Genomic DNA, 22,061 nt, shown 5'->3' with positions numbered 1-22,061 from the left:
TTAAAACAACAATATTGTACACACAACAATGTTTGAAATACATATATCACAATCAAGACACAAGACAAATCTGGACAGAACACAAACTTATTATGTCCCATGGGTTTCTATTAAGTGGCTGCCCTAAGACACCCAGCACTTAATATCAGACTTCATTAGGATCCTATATCAGAAGGCACTTATCATAAAGGCACTGGAATTCCTGTAGACTGACCTACCCCCATTTTCTGTGCGCGCTTAAACAGATTCTGTAAGGCACCGAACCAAAAGTCCGCCTGCTTACACTATTCTCTTCTGCGAGTCACCGAATCAGAATCCGCCTGCTCACTCTGATCCCCCCCCTTTTTCTTGTGAGACGCTGGACCAAAATCCACCCGCTAACAGGGGTTTCCGGCACTCACCCTAGCCCGATAGAACACCACGTCCTGGCGCCTGGAGACAGCCTGGCGGAATGGGGAAATACTATGGCCTGGGGTTAGCCTCAGAGGTCAGTACTACGTCCACAAATAACAGAGAGAGATGACAAAGCTTTCCTACAGTTCCGTGTGCCGAGAGAGAGTAATGGCACTACACCAGCTTTTAGCGTCTGAACACAGAGGGTCCACCGCATGGCTGCCTCACTAGAGACACCGGTGTGCCCTTTTGGAACTGTGACATATAAGACAAGCCTAGTAGACAAAGACAGACACAGACAGACAAAAATGTTAGCCGCTCCACAAAATTGAATTCCGTAGTTCCCCTAACCCCAACGGCCGGCCGTCACTAAATCCCAAGCCCTCAACCAGGAGATTTCATAACAGGTATCCCCTTTACCTTCTATTGAGCACTCTGAGAGGTTTGGAAGTGGAGTGCCGGTCCGTTCATATGGGCAAGTGGTGCGTTAAGAATCTCAGTGGAACCTCCAAATTGTTGAAGCAAAAAAAAACGCTCCTCTCTGTTTAGGGAGCTACCAAACAGCTTTATTAATTAATAAAGCACAGCATGAGCCAAAGGTGGTCCCAGCAGAGCCAGGCCCAGTAAGACTGGCTAATACAATCAATCTTAGTATCTTTATACCCTTAGCCAAACAGTCTGACGTCAAGGCATCCAATTACAGAAATCCTCAATTAAACTTGGAAAAACGAAGCCTTATCAACAAGATGGCGGACAGGTACGAGGGAGTACATCTCCTGTCCCCAACCAGCCCAATTAACACATACCAATAGCCCATCCTGTAGGCCTCTTCTCATGGTGTGACAGAAAGTTCACTCTGATCTACGTGCTTGAGAGAAAAGCTGAAATGGTTTCTGTTATACAAGACGGCTTCTAGCTAAATATGAAAATGGTTTCTACAGCTTCTACACCTGTCAAATCCCTCCTCACTCTTCTGTAGACTAAATAAGCCCAAATCTCTCAGCCTCTCCTCATAAGTCATGTGCTTCAGCCCCCTCATTATTTTTGTTGCCCTCTGCTGGACTTTCTCCAATGAGTCCACATCCTTTCTGTAATGGGCGGTCCAGGATTGGACGTAGTACTCCAGATGTGGCCTCACCAGTGCTGAATAAAGGGAAATAATCGCTTTCCTAGATCTGTTGGCAATGCTCCTGCTAATACACCCCAATATGCCATTAGAATAATAGAACACTAGAACTGGAAGGGACCTTGAGAAGTCAGCAAGTCCTGTCCCCTGCCCTCATGGCAGGACCAAGCACGGTCTAGATCAGTGTTTCCCAATTTTAAACTAGAAATAATTTTGCGGAACCCCCAATAACAGTCTAATATATGGAGCTGAAAAAGAAGACCACAAATGAGTAAGGATAATAATAAACAAATATTAAACAAAGTCATGAGATCAACATTTAGTTTAATTTCACATATTTAAAAACAAAAGTGACATAATATTAATTATTTTTTTAAATAATAAAATGTTATTGTAATGGAATTTTCTCGCGGAACCCTTATTTTCATTTCGCGGATTCCAGGGGTTCCACAAAACACCATTTGGGAAACACTGGTCTAGATAATTCCTGACAGGTGTCTGTCTAACCTGCTCTTAAATATCTCCATAGTAATCATTTAAGATTTGTACTTCATTTGATTCTGTTCTTTCTTTCACAAATAGTGCCACTCCCCTCCCTCCTCAGCATGACCTATCTGTCCTTCCAGTAAATTTTGTACCATGGTATTACAGTGTCCCATTGATTATTCTTATTCCACCAAGTTTCTGTGATGCCTATTATATCAATATCCTCATTCAGTATGAGGCACTCTAGCCCCAGGCATTTTCAAAGTCGGGTCATGGGCCTGCCTGGGTAAGCTGCTGATGGGCCATGAGACACTTTGTTTAAGTAAGCATCTGTAAGCATGTAGCCTCGCAGCTCCCCTTGGCTGCAGTTTGTCATTTACAGGCTGGGGGAGATGTGGGAACTGGCAGCTTGGTCATAACAATCTTGCAGTCCACTAAGAAGGGAGATTAGAGAGGCTATAAAAATAAAAAACTCAATAATAATGGTTGATTTCATCTAGCCCCATATTGATTAGAGATGAAGTTTCTTGACACTTTGAATGACTGCTTCTTAGAGAAGCTGGTTCTGGAACAAGAAGAGAGGCAATACTTGATTTAGTCCTAAGTGCAGCACAGGAACTGGTCCAAGAGGTTGTTGGGGAAAGCTCGCTCCTCTGGGGTACAGAGTCCCCAGAAAGGTCTGAGGCTGGAGGTCAAAGCAGTGAGGCAGGAGAGAAATCTAGAAGGAAAACTTTATTATGCATGCATGCAGGCTGACAGCTACCAGAGTGAGAGCAGCAGCAGCCCTGAGAGACAGGTTCAAGGATCCTTTATACAGTATGCTCAGACAGTTTAGTTGTTGATTGTTTTCTTTAACATATCAAAGTCTTAGCAGAAGTACTCTGAGAGGTTTCTGTTTACACCAAGTATGCTAGAAGTAAGTTTACAGTACAAAGGCACATGAGAACCTGAGTGAGGAGCCTACAAGGCAAACTATGACAAAGATAAGGGTTTACATGACAAATTGTGACAGACTAGGAGTCTTCATGAAGTTGAGATAGGAGGCATTGTAAGGGTCTTGATTAGAGTTAAGATGATTTCTCTCTGTTACAGGGAGAGAAGCCTGGAAAACTTGTAACCCTTACAGCAGTTTTCTTTTAGAGAGTTTTGATTTCCTGCACAGTCCCCCCTTAGACACAATTGGAGTTATTTGATTTTTCTCCCACAAGGTGACTATAGCTGGATGGCTTGGAAATAGTGACCATAATATAATGAAATCTAACATTCCTTTGGTGGGAAAAAACACCATAGCAGCCCAACACTGTGGCAAAAAAAAAGCCAACATGATTCTAGGATGCATTAACAGGTGTGTTGTGAGCAAGACCCGAGAAGTCATTCTTCCGCTCTCCTCTGTGCTGATTAGGCCTCAGTTGGAGTATTGTGTCCAACTCTGGGCGCCACATTTCAAGAAAGATGTGGAGAAATTGGAGAAGGTCCAGAGCAACAAGAATGATTAAAGGTCTAGAGAAGGAAGACTAAAAGAATTGGGCTTGTTTAGTTTGGAAAAGAGAAGATTGAGAGGGGCCATGATAGCGGTTTCAAGTATCTAAAAGGGTGTCACAAGGAGGAGGGAGAAAAATTGTTCTCCTTGGCTTCTGAGGACAGGACAAGAAGCAATGGGCTTAAACTGCAGCAAGGGAGGTTTAAATTGGACATTAGGAAAAAGTTCCTAACTGTCAGGGTGGTTAAATACTGGAATAAGTTGTCCAGGGGAGTTGTGGAATCTCCATCTCTGGAGATATTTAAAAGTAGGTTAGATAAATGTCTATCAGGGATGGTCTAGACAGTACTGAGTCCTGCCATGAGGGCAGGGGACTGGACTTGATGACCACTCGAGGTTCGTTCCAGTACTAGTATTCTATGATTCTAACACTGTGGCATTTAATTTCATAAAGGGAAACTACACAAGAATGTGGTGAATTAAACATAAATGAAAAGTTGCCGTGTCAAAAACTGGAAAGTTTTTAAAAACAACATAATAGAGGCCAACTTAAATATATTCGCCAAATTAAAAAACACAGTAAGAAAACCAAATAGTGCTACCATGGCTTACAATCAAGTAAAAGAAGCAGTGAGAGGCAAAAGCATACTTTTAAAAAGTGGAAGTTAAAGCCTAGTGAGGAAAATAGAGAGGAGGATAAACTCTGTCAAATGAAGTCTACAGAATGTAGAGATGAAGTTTCTTGACACTTTAAAAGACTTAGAGCACCTGGTTCTGGAACAAGAAGAGAGGCAATACTTGATTTAGTCCTAAGTGCAGCACAGGATCTAGTCCAAGGGGTGACTATAGCTGGACTGCTTGGACATAGTGACCATAATATAATGAAATCTAACATTCCTTTGGTGGGAAAAAACACCACAGCAGCCCAACACTGTGGCATTTAATTTCCAAAAGGGGAACGACACAAGAATGTGGTTAGTTAAACAGAAATGAAAAGTTGCAGTGTCAAAAGTAAAATCCTGGAAGCTGCATGGAAAGTTGTCAAAAACACCATAATAGAGGCTCAACTTAAATATATGCTCCAAATTAAAAAACACAGTAAGAAAAACAAAAAAATGCCACCATAGCTTAACAATCAAGTAAAAGAAGTGGTGAGAGGTAAAAGCATACTTTAAAAAGTGGAAGTTAAAGCCTAGTGAGGAAGATAGGAGGATAAACTCTGTAAAATGAAGTCTCAAAATGTAATTATGAATGCTAAAAAGGTATTTGAAGAACAGCCAGCCAAAAACTCAAAAAGCAATATTAATTTTTTAAGTCCATCAGAAACAGGAATCCTGCTAAACAGCCAATGGGGCCACTGAATATGTTAGGGAGAGTCCCACACCTGAGCCATTCTTTTTAGATGACAAATCTAAGGAATTATCCCAGATTGAGGTGTCATTAGAAGAGGTTTTGGAACAAATTGATAAACTAAACAGTAACAAGTTACAAGGGCCAGATGGCATTCACCCAAGAGTTCAGAAAGAACTCAAATGTGAAATTATAGAACTACTAACTATGGTTTGTAACCTATCCTTTAAACCAACTTCTGTATCAAATGACTGGAAGATAGTTAATGTGACTCCAATCTTTAAAAAGGGCTCTTGAGGTGATCCTCATAATTGCAGACCAGAAAGGTCAGTGTCAGTACTGGGCAAACTAGTTGAAATATATAGATGAATATAATTTGTTGGAGAAAAGTCATTATGGTTTCCGTAAAGGGAAATCATGCCTCACTAATCTACTCCAATTCTTTGAGGGGGTCAACAAGCATATGGACAAAGTGGATCCAGTGGACATAACTTAGATTTCCAGAAATCCTTTGACAAGGTCCCTCACCAGAGGCTCTTAAGTAAATTAAGCTGTCATGGAATAAGAGGGAAGGTTCTCTCATGGTTGATAACTGGTTAAAAGATAGGAAGCAAAGAAATAAGTGGTCTGTTTTCTGAATGGAGAGCAGAAACTAGTGGTGTCACCCAGAGGTCTGTACTGGGACCAATTCTATTCATCATATTTGCAAATGAATTGGAGAAAGGGATAAACAGGTGGCAAAATTTGAATGATGCTAAACTGCTCAACATGGTGAATGCCAAAGCAGACTGTGAAGAGCTTCAAAGGGATCTCACAAAACTAGGTGACTGGGCAACAAAATGGCAAATGAATTTTAATATTGATAAATACAAAGTAATGCACATTGGAAAATACAATCTCAAAGATAGTACAAAATGATGGGGACTAAATTAGCTGTTACTAGTTAAGAGCGAGATCTTGGAGTCATTGTGAACAGTTGTCTGAAATATCCACTCAATGTGAAGCAGCAGTCAAAAAAGCAAATAGAAAGTTAGGAGTAATTTAAAAAGGAATAGAGAATAAAACAGAGAATATCTTATTGCCTGTATATAAAACCATAGTATACCCACATCTTGAACACTATGTGCAGATGTGGTCGCTTCATTTAAAAAAAATACCTTGGCATTGGAAAAAGTTCAAAGAGCAACAAAATTATTAGGAGTTTGGAACAGGTGCAATATGAAGAGAGATTAAAAAGACTGAGACTTTTCAGCTTAGAAGAGAGGAAACTAAGGGAGAATATGATAGAGGTCTATAAAAACATGACTGATGTGGAGAAAGTGAATAAGGAAAAGTTATTTATTTGTTCCCATAGCACAAGAGCTAGGGGGTCACCAAATGAAATTGAGAGAGCAGCCTTAAAACAAACAGAAGTATTTCTTCACATAATACACAGTTAACCTATAGAACTCCTTGCCAGAGGAATTATGAAGACCAGGACTTTAACAGGGTTTAAAAAAGAACTAGATAAACTCATGGAGAACAGGTCCATCACTGGCTATTAGCCAGGATGAGTAGGAATGTTTGGCAGAGGCTGAAAATGGATGACAGGAGAAGGATCACTTGATGGTTACCTGTTCTGTTCCCTCCCTCTGGGGCATCTGGCATTGGCCACTGTAGGCAGACAGGATACTGGGCTAGGTGGACCTTTGGTGTGACCCAATATGGCTGATCTTATGTTCACTAATGCGGCCCATTCTCTAGTATTGGTTGCCCATTGCTCATCTATTTCCATCGCTCTGTTTCCATCCCTCAGATGCTCAGTAGCTGACTACAGTATTGCTGGTAAATGTTATCCTGAAATGTAATTAACCAGCTGAGGCCCCCATGCTGTGCTGTGCCCAATTTGGAAATGAGGCCTTTGAGGACCTCAGTGGCAGGCACTTCACCAGCTTTGCCGGGGACTGGAGCAGCTGGGGCGGGGCTGATTAAAATCTTAGTTCCAGGGCTAGGGAACCTGTTTTGTGTTGGGGGTTGCTGACCCACAGAAAAATTGGGGGGGGGCACACAAGGGAGAAGCAAGAGAAAAGACACCTAACCCTCACTGATGTGGCCCCTGACTGAGAAGGAGAAGGACACTCCTCACATTCCCCTTGTACACCAGAGCCTGGAGGGCCTAAGCTAGTAGATTTTGTGTGTTCAAGCCCCGCAAGAGAATGGTGGCGGGGGAGGCTGAAGCGCCCGTGCAGAATCCCCAATACTGTGTGGGGAGCCCTGAGCCTCAGGGACTGGATCCAGGTAAGCTGGGGGGCTCCAACCAGCCCCCAGTCCTTAGTTTCCCCATGCCTGTCTTAGTGGCTAGTAATGATCCCTTCAGTTCTCCCTGTCCTGCCTCCTCCATTAGAGCTGGAGGGGAGACTGGCGCAAGTACTAGTTTCACAGCCATCCGCCCCCCACACCACTGGTGCCTGCCATTCCTTGGGGCCATGCAGTCAGTGTTGGTACAAAGGATCCAAGTGGGTCTGAGTGGGTCCGAGGCTCAGACCAGCAGGGCATACAGCAAATGGCACCATTGCTATTTCCAGATCACTGATGGGAGGGGGGAGCAGGTTCTCCCCAACCTGATTTTGGAGGTGAGGGCCTATTAAAATCTTCTCTATTCTGGGTTACTTTTCTGATACAGCATTGGAGAACATGTGTGGCTGCTGGATAGAACATTCTCCCCCAACAGCTCTTCTACCCTCCCCCCACTGCAACTTCCAGTAAAACAAGAAAAACACATAGGCAATGAAATCCTCAACAGAAAAGAAAGAAAAATTTCAACCAGCTACCAAAACATGTCCTCAGTGTCTCATCCTGCGCCACATGCTGCTGACTTTGCTCTGAACCCTCAGGAATGCCAGCCTTTCATCAGCCGTGTGCACTCAGCCCTTCACCAAATTTCTCTGCCCACAAAACTTGCTGTTACTGGACTCCGATATGAACATGCAAAACATTGTTGCAACCACTGTTACATGTTTGCACCAAATCTAGTGCAAAGTGGGCCAGGGGAAATGTTTATCAAAAGCTGTTGATTGGCTGATTCTCGCTATACGGCTCATATACTTGTATCATTTTTGTATCTGAAGTTATGAATGGTGGCACTGTGCTTGTATTTCAAATGTTTGCTTCTGGAGGCTTGGCCAACCTAGTGTGAAAGGATCGCTGGTTAAGTGGATTGCCGTTCTTCACTGACAGTGCACCTCGAGTGGGGCCAATCCACATCTGAGGAGCTTTGCTGTGAATGTTCAGACCAGCATGTAAGCAGTGGATGCTACGGAGTAATTCATGGACAGGTTACTTGCTCATGTGACAAACTCCCTCTGGGACTGCCTTTCACACAAGAACAATGGAATTCTCTCCACATGGGCAAGGGTATAAAGCGGGTCCTGGGGTTCCTCCACCTCTGTCTTCATTCCAGCTCATCACTTTTGGAGCATCTTTGCTATGAACTAAGCCCATAAGGACTGAAGGCCCGTCCTAATAGAGGATGAGTTCCAGAGACTTATAAGACAGCAGATTAATCCATCTCTGCTACAAACCTGCACCAAGAACAGTGCATTTGGTGTATGTAATTTGATTCCTTTAACAATTTTACTCACAACTCCTTTCTTTCTTTCTTTCTTTCTTTCTTTCTTTCTTTCTTTCTTTCTTTCTTTCTTTCTTTCTTTCTTTCTTTCTTTCTTTCTTTCTTTCTTTCTTTCTTTCTTTCTTTCTTTCTTTCTTTCTTTCTTTCTTAACCCTTTAGATTTTAAAGGACTGGCCCAGTGTGCTCTTTTAGGTAAGATCTGAGGTAAAAATTGACCTGGGAATGTGGCTAGTCTTTGGGATTGGGAGAACCTGTTTGGATTTGGTAACCTCTCACTTGTGTAGGGAGTGACATTGAGGGTGGCACAGGAGAAGCTGGAGTGTCTACTCTAAGGGGGTTGTTTGTGTGATTTCTTGCTAGCTAGTGAGGCAAGCAGAAGTGTTCCTTGTGATTGGTTTGGTGCCTTATAAAGGAAGACACCTCCCGGCACCAGTGTTGGGTTGTAAATAGCTTTGTCTCTAAGCAATTTGCACTGAATTGACCCTTTCAGCGGTGCCCCCAGAAATCCCATTATGTTACATCCACTGCTGCACCAAACAGCCAACAGCACTGGAGAAGAACTGAGCTGGCCAGGGGAGCAGAGCTCAGGACATAGGGAGCAGTTGGTGGTATATGGGCATGTGTATCTCAGCCACGGGTAAGCAGGGAGCCTTGCTAGCTTTTGTGTTTGGGTGTTGCCTCCCTCCTTGGCGTGGTGGTAGTTGGTAGTCTGGTTCCAGCAGCCTCTGCACGGAGCTCAGTTTCCTTAATGTTGACATAGGGTTGCTTCTGACTACATTCCTTATTCTTGATAAACTCTCCGTTTCGAGTCCATGGGCTAGTTTGGGGCTTAACTCCATCCCAGAGCAGGTGGCAGCTCATAATATAAGGCTCAACCTGGCTATATCTACAGTTCTACTTTGGTAACTGGTGTTATGTCATGGGGAGTTTTACAGTATAGGAAGAAATCAGTGGAAATGCAGAGAGCTTGAGTAGTTGCAAGTGTCCTTTTTATTGCATAGCACAGAACTAACTAGGACAAGCCCAGAGTAGCTGGGCTGACCCCAGTGACCTACTCAGTTACTATAACAACAAGATCTATATCTACAACCCAAAACACAACAACTGGTGTTCCTGAATCCAACCCTTAGGGACATCTACTCAGAGCAGCTTTGCCAACTCTCACTCAAGCAGGCACAGCTGAGCTCACACTTGTCTTCAATAAGGCACTTGACCAAGGAAGCTTTGGAGAATTCAGTCTTTGTTGGCAGGACAATATAATGAGGCCCCAATGAATGACCCACCATGCATGCTATCATAGACTCCGTTGGCCAATAGCAAACAGGAGAGCAAAGAAATTTGTTTAGCCACCAGGAATGTGTTGTTCAGAAGCCGACAGAGGAGGAAAAAAAGCAGGTGAACAATACCCCACTGCTCACCACAATCCAAACAGGACAGAACTAATCACCAGGAAAACATCTGTGACGGGAATTCATTGAACAGAAATGGAGTTTATAAAGGCAAAACTCACAAGTTTGTGCAGTGGTTTTTATCGATGGAAGGTTGATCTATAATTGAAGAAGCATGTTTGTTACACTGATCAGACCAGAGCTGTTCCTTTAGGAGGGGGCCACAAGAAAAGAGGACCTGGTAAGAACTACACCTGAGAGTGTTAATAGGAGAAATAGCTTGAGTGTGTTTCTTTGTCTCTTTTCACCATGAGCTTACAGATTCCTGAATGGGAGGAGAGGAGAGCCCTAAGGACTCAGGAATCACTCCCTTTAAGACTCCACTTTATGGGACCTCTGACAAGGACCATATGTCAAGAATCAGGGTCAGGCAGAGCCTGTCTCCAGGCAACCTAATAAGCACAGCCGGCCTGTACTAAGGTGCCTGATGGGTGTAAAGCCTCGGCAGGCCAGCTATTAAGCCCAGCAGCAACACTTCAGTAGCTGTTCAAAGCTTTTATCCATTTCTGTGATAGCTCCAGCATTGATTCTGCCCTGCTCCTGCCTTGCATCACACCAGGTAATCTGGTTCTGACCCTTAGCTCCAATTCCTCACCTCTGGCTTTGGCTCTGACCTTTGGCTTTGCATCTAGTTCTGACCCTAATATGGAACCTGGATTCCCACTCCTGGCTCCTGCTCCAGTCTCTGATCTTGGCTGCTGGCATTTTGTCTCTAGCTGTAACCATTGGCTCTGGTTCTTGGCTACCAACTCCCGGTCTGCCCTCTAGACTTAACCACCCATGTCCCATTCTCTGACACCCTCAAGCATGGATAGTCCGTTACCACCTGTTTTATCTCCTTTATCAGAGACATCATCTACATTAACCCTGTTACTGCAACATCACTTGGAACATGACTGATGGTCTGTCTGCATCTCCAAGATGATAGCTGCAGATAAGGGCTGAAACTTGGACAGCATCATCTCTTGTCTATAATTTTGTCGAAATCAACTCTCTGGTGATCTGTCTTCCAAGATTCAATTTGGTGGGTCTAACAAGGACCGCTAATATGAATGCAGATGGCACCCCCATTGACTGCGGTATTCCACAAGGTCACAAGAAATAAGGGAAGTTGATGGGAGAATTTCTCCCCTTTGACCTCCTGCAGTGAGGACTCCACCAAAATTTGTTTTAAGGCACATTGACTCCACCTATGCGTTTCTCATAGCTGCAGTTGCATATCTTAAATTGAATTTCTGGTGTAGAGTAGACCTGGCTTCGTGAATAAGTAACCACACTGTAATCTGGAGAAAGATCTGGTTTCCTGTTTGTTTCTTGTTCAGAAGAGCCTCTTCTCAGAAAATGACAGGAGATTATTGCTGCACCACCTTAGATGACTAGTGAAAGAAAGATTTAATAAGAATTCCAGCCCACTAAAATCTCTGATTGGTATGTTAGCAACCAGCCACTCAGTGTGGGCTCATCTTAAGTTTTCCTGAATGCAGGATTGAAAGGATTAATTGTGACTAGGGATATTAACTCACAATTCATTTACTAGACAAGTAGTCAATGAAATTTCCATCGACTAGTCGATAGGCACTTCTGTCTTCCACTGTTGAAATGTAGAAGAGCCCCAGCGGAGGCGGTTGTGCATTTCAATGTTGGAATGCTGCCTGGAGCCCAGGACCAGAAGGAAGTCTCACTGACTCCAGGCTCCACGTGAGCGCTTCTGCTTTGAAATGGACTAGAGCCCCAGTGGAGGCTGTTGTACATTTCAAAGCAGAAGCATTCACATGGAGCCTGGCATCAGTAAGGGACTCAGAGTTCCATGCTGGCCCCAGGTTCCATGCTACACTTCCTCTTTGAAATGCACAAGAGAACCCACTAGGGACTCTTGTACATTTCAAAGCTGGCACTGAACCTGAGGTCAGCTGGGGGTCCCCAGCTGATTTTGGGGGTCCCCAGCTGATTCTGGGCTCCCCTGGCATTTAAAAGTGGCAGCGCCGCTTGGAGCCCAGGATCAGCTGGGGACTCCTCAGCTGACCCCAGGATCAGTTTCAAAGGGGGCAGTGCCACATGGAGCCCGGGTTCCATGTGTGGCTGCTGCTTTGAAGTACCTCATCTTTCCCCCCTTTTGCTGCCTCTATCTGGCATTTGCTTATCGGGTAGTCGACTAGTCCTTAACATTCCTAATTGTGACCAGATACATAACACCAGTTAATATTAACGTGAGGGAAGGAACAGTGGCCAGAATAGGGAAATGACATAGGGTATGTCTACACTACCCTCCTAGTTCGAACTAGGAGGGTAATGTAGGCATACTGCACTTGCAAATGAAGCCCGGGATTTGAATTTCCCGGGCTTCATTTGCATAAGTGGGGAGCCGCCATTTTTAAAACCCCGCTGGTTCGAACCCCGTGCAGCGCGGCTACACGGGGCTCGAACTAGGTAGTTCGAACTAGGCTTCCTATTCCGAACTACCGGTACACCTCGTTCCACGAGGAGCGTTGGAACGAGGTGTACCGGTAGTTCGGAATAGGAAGCCTAGTTCGAACTACCTAGTTCGAGCCCCGTGTAGCCGCGTTGCACGGGGTTCGAACCAGCGGGGTTTTAAAAATGGCGGCTCCCCGCTTATGCAAATGAAGCCCGGGAAATTCAAATCCCGGGCTTCATTTGCAAGTGCAGTATGCCTACATTACCCCGCTAGTTCGAACTAACGGGGTAGTGTAGACATACCCATATAGACTAGCAAAGAATATTTTTAGCTAAGTTAGATCTATGCAACTTGGCAGTGTCTGTTGAAATTCACACCAGAGTACTTAAGAAGCTAGCTGAAGCAACCTCTGAACCATTGGTGATTACCTTCCAGATCTCTTGGAGGATGGGCAAGGTTCCTAATGTTGCCTGATTTAAGATTGCTTATAAATTTTGTTACCACCTTTAGAGTTGATAGGTTTTTGTTTTAAGACTAGGCTTAATATTTAATGATTTTCTTGTTGAGAATTCTGATGTGCACAGTTGCAACTCTTACTCTGTAGGAACTTTTGTATATTTATAAATATAATTTATTAATACATTTAGCACAGATACAAACAAGGTAGGGAATGCACATTTATATTTTTATATCACATACTTGCGTCATTTGTTTTTAGAACAACTGAGGTGTTAGCCCTTATCTTTCTCATCACCTTCACCTTTCCCATCATTAGCAGTGGGCTTATACCTATTAGATTTGTATTTTAGAATAATGAAAATAATAATTCCTGATTTATAATCTATTTTTAATTCAACATTTACACCAGAGGTTTAAACAAATTTATTACCCTTTAAATTAATTATGGAATAGTTTGTTTTGCTTTATTTATATTCTTATTAATTTTATTAGGGTTTTTATGAGCTAACAATTATATATTGCTTTGTTTTCCACCAAAGTCAGATATTTTGGAATAAAACAGAAATTTGGATATGTGACAGGACACTTCAAGGTACACATTTTTGTATATATCTATAGGCAAGCAAACAGGATAGCCCTATAGTCTACACTAACAAGGACAAACAGTGCCTGTCTTCCAAAAAAAAGGGCAGAACTGAGGAATTATAGACCAGACAGCCTAACTCAGTTCCCAGAAAGATACTGGAACAAATGATTACATTACCAATTTATTTAACCTTAGAGGAAAATAAAGTGATGAGGAATATCCTTTTGTCAAGAATAAATCATGCCACACAGATGCAATTTCCTTCATAGGCATGTAGGCTAGTAGATGAGGGAAAGAGGTATAGAATTTAATAAGTCTTTCAATACAGTCCTAGAAACCATAGAATCATAGAGCTGGAAGAAACCTCAGAAGGTCATCAAGTCTAGCCCCCTGCCCAAGGCAGGACCAATCCCAACATGACATTTTCCTTCTTCAAATAAGGAAACGTGCTAGTTTCCTCTAGTCTATAAGGAGGGTGCAAAACTTGTCAGGGGGGTATAGAGACTCCCTGGCTTGACAGCAAAACTGCAGTACAAGTCTGAGGTTTCTGGTGTACCACAAAGGAAATGTGAGTCTACAGTGTGAGGCTGTTGATAAGAGTCAGATGTCACTCTGGGATGTATAGCCAGAGAAGGTTGGGTAGAGATGGGAGGTGATGCTATTTGGTGTGGAAGTACCATGTCCAGATTTGGGCACTGATCTAAGAGAAGGATGAGGACAAACTGTACAGAGCCAAGGAGAGCAAGAGAAATGAGCAGAGGGTTAGAAAAGATGACTCATGAGGAAAGGTTGAAAGAATTGGGCATGTTCTGTGCATAGAAGAGAAGGCTGAGGGGAGACTTGATAACACTGCAAATATGTAAATATGTAAAAGGTTGTTATAACAAGGACCATGATAAGTGGCACCCAGGTCCCCCAAGGATAGGACAAGAAGGAACCGATGTAGTCAGCAGCAAGGCAGAAGCCAGTTAGATATCAGGAATAACTTTCTAACTCTGAGGATGGTTCAGCAGAGGAACACGCGTTGAGGGGGTTGTGGAGTCCTTGTCAGTGCAGGCTTTAAGAACAGTTTGGACAAACACCTGCCAGGGATGTTCTAGGTCCGCTTGGTCCTTCCTCAGCACCTGGAGGTGGATTGTTTGAGCTCCTCAGGTCCCTCACAACTCTCCATTTCTGTGAATCTGTAAAATGGAGCTGGGCCATCTTCACTGTGCTCGGTTTTCCCCATTGGGTCTCACTGCAAAGTAACGAATCATAGAATCATAGAATAATAGGACTGGAAGGGACCTCAAGAGGTCATCGAGTCCAGCCCCCCGCCCTCAAGGCAGGATCAAGCTCCGTCTACACCATCCCTGACAGATGTCTATCTAACCTGTTCTTAAATATCTCCAGAGAGGGAGATTCCACCACCTCCCTTGGCAATTTATTCCAATATTTGACCACCCTTACAGTTAGGAATTTTTTCCTAATGTCCAATCTAAACCTCCCCTGCTGCACTTTAAGCCCATTACTCCTTGTCCTGAGGCCTAACTAGTGCAGAGTAGAGCGGCAGAATGACTTCACAAGTTTTGCTTACAACACACCTGTTGATACAACCTAGAATCATATTTGCTTTTTTTGCAACAGCATCACACTGTTGACTCATATTCAACTTGTGGTCCACTATGACCCCTAGATCCCTTTCCGCCATGCTCCTTCCTAGACAGTCGCTTCCCATCTTGTATGTATGGAACTGATTGTTCCTTCCTAAGTGGAGCACTTTGCATTTCTCTTTATTAAACCTCATCCTGTTTACCTCTGACCATTTCTCTAACTTTCTAAGGTCATTTTGAATTATGTCCCTATCCTCCAAAGAAGTTGCAACCCCACCCAGTTTGGTATCATCTGCAAACTTAATAAGCGTACTCTCTATCCCAATATCTACATCATTGATGAAGATATTGAACAGTACGGGTCCCAAAACAGACCCTTGAGGAACTCCACTTGCTATCCCTTTCCAGCAGGATTTAGAACCGTTAACAACAACTCTCTGACTACGGTTATCCAGCCAATTATGCACCCACCTTATCGTGGCCCTATCTAAGTTATATTTGCCTAGTTTATCAATAAGAATATCATGCGAGACCGTATCAAATGCCTTACTAAAGTCTAGGTATATGACATCCACCGCTTCTCCCTTATCCACAAGGCTCGTTATCTTATCAAAGAAAGCTATCAGATTAGTTTGGCATGACTTGTTCTTCACAAACCCATGCTGGCTATTCCCTATCACTTTATTACCTTCCAAGTGTTTGCATATGATTTCCTTAATTACCTGCTCCATTATCTTCCCTGGGACAGACGTTAAACTGACCGGTCTGTAGTTTCCTGGGTTGTTCTTATTCCCCTTTTTATAGATGGGTACAATATTTGCCCTTTTCCAGTCTTCTGGAATCTCCCCTGTCTGCCATGATTTTTCAAAGATCATAGCTAAAGGCTCAGATACCTCCTCTATCAGCTCCTTGAGTATCCTGGGATGCATTTCATCAGGACCTGGTGACTTGCTGACATCTAACTTTCCTAAGTGATTTTTAACTTGTTCTTTGTGTATCCTATCTTCTAAACTTACCCTCTCTCTGCTTGTATTCACTACGTTAGGCACTCTTCCAGACTTCTCGGTGAAGACCGAAACAAAGAAGTCATTGAGCATCTCCGCCATTTCGAAGTATGGGGCTGGCAGATGAGGGAGGGCAGGGCAGGCTGGACAGTGTTTTGCCGTGCGCGGTACTCTAGGTTGATATGATCTGAAACAAGGGCTTGAGTCACTTTGGCTTCCTGCCTAATTTCTCCAAAATAAGGAAGTTGCAAAGCTCAGAGCCCTCAGAGCTCAGCCTCTCCTGAGAGTGTCGGAGCCACCATGGGACCCCGCGGGGACGTGCGTCCATTGGGTGAGTGGAACAAAGTCCATGGGCTGGAATCAGGGGAGGGGCCCGGAGAGCCCAGAGGGGTCCATGTGTCCATCTGCACGAGAGCTGGAAGGTGTGTGCTCCAGCGGGGGAAGAGACAGCTGGGCTAGTGCTCGTTTAGCTGCGTGCTACACAGAGAAGTGTCCGAACAGAGGGGGAGGGGCTAGCTGCCCTGAGTGCCTACCTGTGGCTTTGGACAGGGATGTGGTCGGGACAGGGAGCCTCTCCTGTTACTTGCTCAAACACGGCCACACGCCATTTTCTCATACGCCAGCTGGTCAGAGCAAGCCCAGCTAAGTCTCCTAGAGCTCGAATTTATACTTACTTTGGTGTGACAGGCAATTTCTTCTGGTCCCTCCCATGCTCATGTTGCACTAATTGAGACTTCATCCAGACTTACTGAAACACCCTTAGAATTATGGGTGAGATTCCTGGGGTGGCTGAGAGGAACTCACCATGGGTATGTCTACATTAACCCCCTAGTTCGAATTAGGGAGGCTAATGTAGGCATTCGAAGTAGCAAATCAAGCCCGGGATTTAAATATCCCACGCTTGATTTGCATCTTCCCAGCCGGTCGCTATTTTTTGAAATTTACAAGTCCGGACTAACTGTCCGTGTCTACATGTGGCAGGGACCCGGTAGCTTGAATTAAAGCCCTAGTTCGAACTACCTGTTATTCCTCCTGAAATGAGGTTTATCAGGTAGTTCAAATTAGGGCTTTAATTTGAACTACCGGGTCCCTGCCGCATGTAGACGCGGGCAGTTAGTCTGGACTTGTAAATTTCAAAAAATGGCGACCGGCTGGGAAGACGCAAATCAAGTGCGGGATATTTAAATCCCGGGCTTCATTTGCAACTTCGAATGGCTACATTAGCCTCCCTAATTTGAACTAGGGTGCTAGTGTAGACATACCCCATGAGACCAAGACATGGATGGGTCTAAGATGCTTCCAGCCACGTTCACAACCACTGAATCCCAGGGGATAACTGCAGATTAGTTTGATGCCTGCAAGCAGCCTAAAGCCTTCCCGATTCCTCCTGAAGCATCCCTGGCCCAAGGGACCATTCAGCAGCTGGCAATAGTCAGAGCATAGAAGTATCTTGACCCTACCACTCACCTCTGGGGTGGGGGAGGGAGGGCTGTAACACAGAACCAGTGCACAAGGGAAATTTTGAGGTAGCTGATTAATCTAGGTTTCTGTAATGGCACAAAGCCGGGGTTCCTAAATAATTACTATGGTAATAACAGTTATTAATGGAAGAATTAACTTAATTGGATTTATACTAGAATCACAGTAATCAAGCAAAATTTGGTCATGGACAGGGGCTAGGAGACCTCTCTCTCTGTCTCTGTCTCTTGCTTATTTCTATTTGTATAAAATTTTAAGAAACATATTTATTTTTTATTTTTTTCCCAGTATTTCTCCTCATGATCCTAGTCCCCTCTGTGCCACCAGGGAGCATTCAAACGTCAATGGGTAAGTTCCCAGGTTGGCGGAAGAGAACGCAAAGCCGTGTGGGATGCGTTTGTGCCCATCTCAAGAGCCCCACGCAGAATGTGTCTCAGCTGTGAAGCTGATGCAGGCTTTGCTGCTCTGTGTGAGGTTTAGTTCCTCTGTGTCCGTTTGTCCATTCAGTCTCTCTCGCCGCTCTGCTTACAGGTTCTAGTCTGTCCCTAGGCCGCTGTCTTTTTAACGTGACTCCTCCTACCAAGTGTCATGCCTCCTGATGGTGTCTCTTGTCCTCACTCTCTGCCCGGGGTTGGGGAGCAGACAGCAAGGATTGGAGTACTAGCCGGCTAGTACTCCATTCATTACATTTCCCCTCCCTCGGTACCTAGCTCCCTCCCACCCTTACTCACTTTCACCAGACTGGGACAGGCAGTTAGGATACGGACGGGGGTGGGAGCTTTAACTGGGGTGCAGGCTCAGGGTGGGATCAGACGAGGGTGCAGGGTGCAGGAAGGGGGGCTGGGATGGGGCTGGGAGTTTGTATTCAGGAGGGTCTGAGGATTCTGGTTGGCCATGCAGACTCTTGGGTGGAGCTGGGGACATGGAGTTTGGTGTGTAGGAGGGTGTGATGTAGTGGGGGTGTTGTCCACTGTTGTAGTCCTGTGTTCACTCTGTTGTTACATTTATGGTTTGCTTTATTGTGTGTATGTGTGCTCCTCAGTTTCCCCGGGGCACTGCAGCACTATCTGCATGAGAAGGGGAAGCCAGTGACTCACTGGGGAAGTATGTTCAGTCTCTCAAGTCCTGAGGACCAGGGGACAGCAGATAACACCTTGGATCTGGAAGGAGGACAAAGGAGAGGTGGGGCTGACACCAGTCTGAGGAGTAGGGCCTGGGGGATGGGTCAGTCTTGTCTGGGCTAGGAGGTGAGAAAGGGGGTTAGGTCAGGGAAGCGGGGAGAAGGGCCTGGGCTACTGCTCAGCTATGCTGTGAGGCTAAGCCAGCTGCACCTAGCTCCACGCTGCACCCTGGTAGTGTCTGGGAGGCTCAGCACCTGGGCTCGGGTAGGCGTGTTAAGAGTCTCCGCTTGCCCCTCTTGCCCACTGGTGGAACCGGCCAATGGGACCTGGGCAGTGCAAGCAGCTCCAAGACCTTCCTGCCTAGAAGCTGGGCGTGCTAGCCACTTCCCAGGCACAGGGTGTGTGATGTAGCCTGTCTGGTGGTACAGCCAAATCGGGGTGAAATTATAGTTGAAGACTGGGAATCCTCCAGCATGAGGTACCAAACCAGTCACAAAGAAACCTTCTGTTCATCACACTGGCCAGCAGGGAGTGACACAAGCAACCCCCATAGACACTCCAGCTGTCCTGGGCCACAACCAAGCACCCTCCTTACACCGAAGAGAGGTTAGGAAAACCAATGACACCAACTCCAAACTGGTTCTTCTGCTCCCAAAGAACCAGCCACATTCCCAGGTCAATTTATACCTCAGATTTACCAAAAGAGCAAGCGGGGCCAGTCCTGTATTATCTACAATCTAAAAGTTTATTAGTGAAAGAGGAAATGTTGACAGTAAAATTGTTAAAGGAATCAAATCACGTACATGAAAATAAGAAGTTCTTGGTGAAGGCTTGTAGCAGAGACAGATGAATTTGTTGTATCTGGAACACATCCTCAGGCTCGGTTATCATTCTTCCCGGGCTCAGTTCATAGCAAAGCTACTTCAGAAGTGATGAGCTGAATGAAGACAAACGGAGGAATCTCTGGGGCCCTTTTACACCCCTGCCCCTGTGGAGGGAATTCCATTGTTCCCCCCGTGTGAAAGTACCTCCCCAATCGGAGTGTGTCATGTGAGCAGGTCACCTGTCCGTGCGGGACTCAGTCCGTAGCAGCCGTCGCTGACCTGCTGGTCTGCAGGGTCACAGCAAAGTTCCTCACCTGTGGGCTGGCCCCACTCGAGGTGCATTGTCAGAGAAGTGCTGCTAGTCACGTGAGGGCAACCTTCTCCCCCCCCCCCGCTACAGGTCAGTGAGGCCTGTTGATAATCCCACAGAAGCAAACATTTGCAATACAAGCACAGAGCCACTGCTCCTCACCGCACATACAGAAATGGTACCTGCCCAGGAGTAGTATGAACAGAGCCAGCGACTCACGAGCTTTCCACAGACCCCTCACTTGGCCCCGTTGCACAAGGTTTGGTGCAGACACAGGACAGTGATTGCAACCACGTTTGTCGTGTTCATATCAGAATTCAATAGTCACAGGGCGGTGCCAGGACCGATGGGGTCTCGTCTGCCTGAGCCCCCCAGCCCCACTGACTGGACTTTGAATGGCCCCTACATCAGCGCTGTCTAGAGCCACCAGGGTCCCTGTTCGACCGGGCGCCTGGTTGAATACTGGATATTTGGTCCCTCTCCACTGATCCACTCCCCCATTAGCCTCGGGAGCTGAGAATAGTCCCAGTGCAGGGGGTGTGACCATGCCTGATCCATTCCCTGTGATGGGTTGGTGGCAGGGCCCTTAGGCTGGCTCCAGACTTGCTGGGGAGGCCCTTGTACAGGATGCGGTAGGGGGCTGTCAGATACCATGCCACTGCCAGAATGGCCCAGCAGGGCCTCAGCGTAGCTGAGCACTGCTAGCTCCAGCCTGGTCGTTGAGTGAGTAGGAGATGTGGGGCTGAAGAGCTGTTTGGAGCACATGCACAGGGGCTCGCAGGGCATGAGATGAACTGGGGGAAGGGAACAGATGGTGCAGGGTGACTCACTCTGGTTTCCATTCCCAACAGCTGTCGCTGAGATCTGCCCTGACCTAATGTGCACACTAAATGCCAAGTGTGTGAACAGCACCCACTGCGCCTGCCTGGATGGATTCCAGTCACGAGGGAGTCGCTTCTTCACTGACCAATCGACCTGCGATGGTAACGGGGCTCCCTGTCTGACCTGAGATGGCTCACGCACTCAGGGAGTGAGCAGTGCCCTGGGAATGAGAGAGAGGGCTGGCCATTGACTGTTCAGGCCTGGGTCCCAGAATCACAGTCAGTGGTGCTGGGTGCAGGATTCTGCGGGGTGCTGAGCACGTCCTGAGGGATGCTGAGTTCCCTCAGTTCAACGGGAGTCGAGGTTGGTCCCCAGTGCCCCCTGGAGGTGACCAGCCCCTTGCAGGAGCGGGGCCAGCGCTGGGCAATACAACCAGAACCATTGCCTGCTCTGAGGGAGGCTTCCCCAGTGCCCGGCTGACGTAGGAGAGGAGCTGGGTGCAGCCGAGTGATCAGTTACTGCCTGAACTGGAAAAGGAATTATTTTGAATCCACTGAAATGGAAATTTTTTGGAAAATGTTTTGGTTTTCTCTTGGAAGGTGCCTCTGATCAGCTCTCCAAGGGCAGGGGGAGGCACTTAGGGGAGGGCGGAAAGCAGGGAGCTGCAGGGGCTTTGGAAGAGGGGCTGGATTGGGTGTGGAAGAAGCAGAGTGAGGGCAAAGCCTTGCGGTGGGGGTGGATGGGGAGAGGCAGGGCAAGGAAAGAGCTGTTGGGGAAGGACATAGCAGGTGCAGTACGAGGTGGCATGAGAGCAGGGCCTTAGAGGAAGGGTACGGAGGGGGCAAGGCCTCAAGGCAGAGCAAGGGTGAGGCACCCGGGGGGAGATAAATGTGGAGTTCCATGGAGCAGGCCAGCCAGCTGGACAACAGGAATGGTGCTGTGAGACTTGAAATGCTGAATGGCCTGAACATCAGACCGGCCACACGGGTCAGACCCAAGGTCCGTCCAGCCCGGTGTCCTGTCTCCCCACAGCGACCAGTGCTGGGTGTCCCAGAGGGAGTGGACAGAATGGTATTATCAAGTGGTCCCTCCCCTGTCGCCCATTCCCAACTTCTGGCAAACCCAGACTGGGGACACCATCCCGGCCCATCCTGGCTACCAGCCATCCATGGACCTGTCCCCCATGAATTTTGCTAGTTATTTTTGAACCTTGTTATGTCTCATAATGCTGTAGCCTGGTGCTACTGGGGTGAGAACAACCAGCTCCGATTTGTGGGGAGCAATTGCAAATAACAGCCACATACCTCATCCGGTCAGGAAGGTTCTCCTGAGACCTTACAGGGGATTCTGTCATGGCAGGGCCAGGTCTGGTGTGTTTCCAGCAGGTGTCATTGTCTTCAGCCCAGGCAATGCCCTTAGGAGTCCTGTCTCACTGACATCTAAGGGCCCCGGACACCTGGGTTCTGTCTCCCAGGTCAATGCAGGTGGGTGATAAAGGGGACTGGCTCTGTGCATTGCAGATATCAACGAGTGTGAGGGACGGAGCCAGGCAGATTGCAGA

General features: G+C 46.2%; 1 protein-coding gene across 5 annotated transcripts in view; it reads left to right on the top strand.

Annotated features, from left to right (window-relative positions):
• Positions 1 to 22,061, top strand: part of LOC102446028 (adhesion G protein-coupled receptor E3-like) — a 62,934-nt gene that overhangs the window by 7,968 nt on the left and 32,905 nt on the right. For 2 of the 5 annotated variants that reach the window (XM_075902432.1, XM_075902433.1), the window contains exons 3-5: positions 16,186 to 16,275; positions 17,712 to 17,771; positions 20,530 to 20,661. In XM_075902432.1, the coding sequence (XP_075758547.1) occupies positions 16,245 to 16,275; positions 17,712 to 17,771; positions 20,530 to 20,661 (223 nt within the window). In that variant the 5' untranslated portion in view covers positions 16,186 to 16,244. Of the gene's footprint in view, positions 1 to 16,182; positions 16,276 to 17,711; positions 17,772 to 18,465; positions 18,606 to 20,529; positions 20,662 to 22,061 lie in introns of those variants that run through there. The other 3 variants (XM_075902434.1, XM_075902435.1, XM_075902436.1) reach the window with 3 other exon arrangements.

This window comes from Pelodiscus sinensis, chromosome 19 (genome assembly GCF_049634645.1).
Source record: "Pelodiscus sinensis isolate JC-2024 chromosome 19, ASM4963464v1, whole genome shotgun sequence".
Lineage (NCBI taxonomy): Eukaryota > Metazoa > Chordata > Testudines > Trionychidae > Pelodiscus > Pelodiscus sinensis.
The sequence above is the reverse complement of the archived record's forward strand: the minus strand, read 5'-3'. Positions and strand labels throughout refer to the sequence as shown.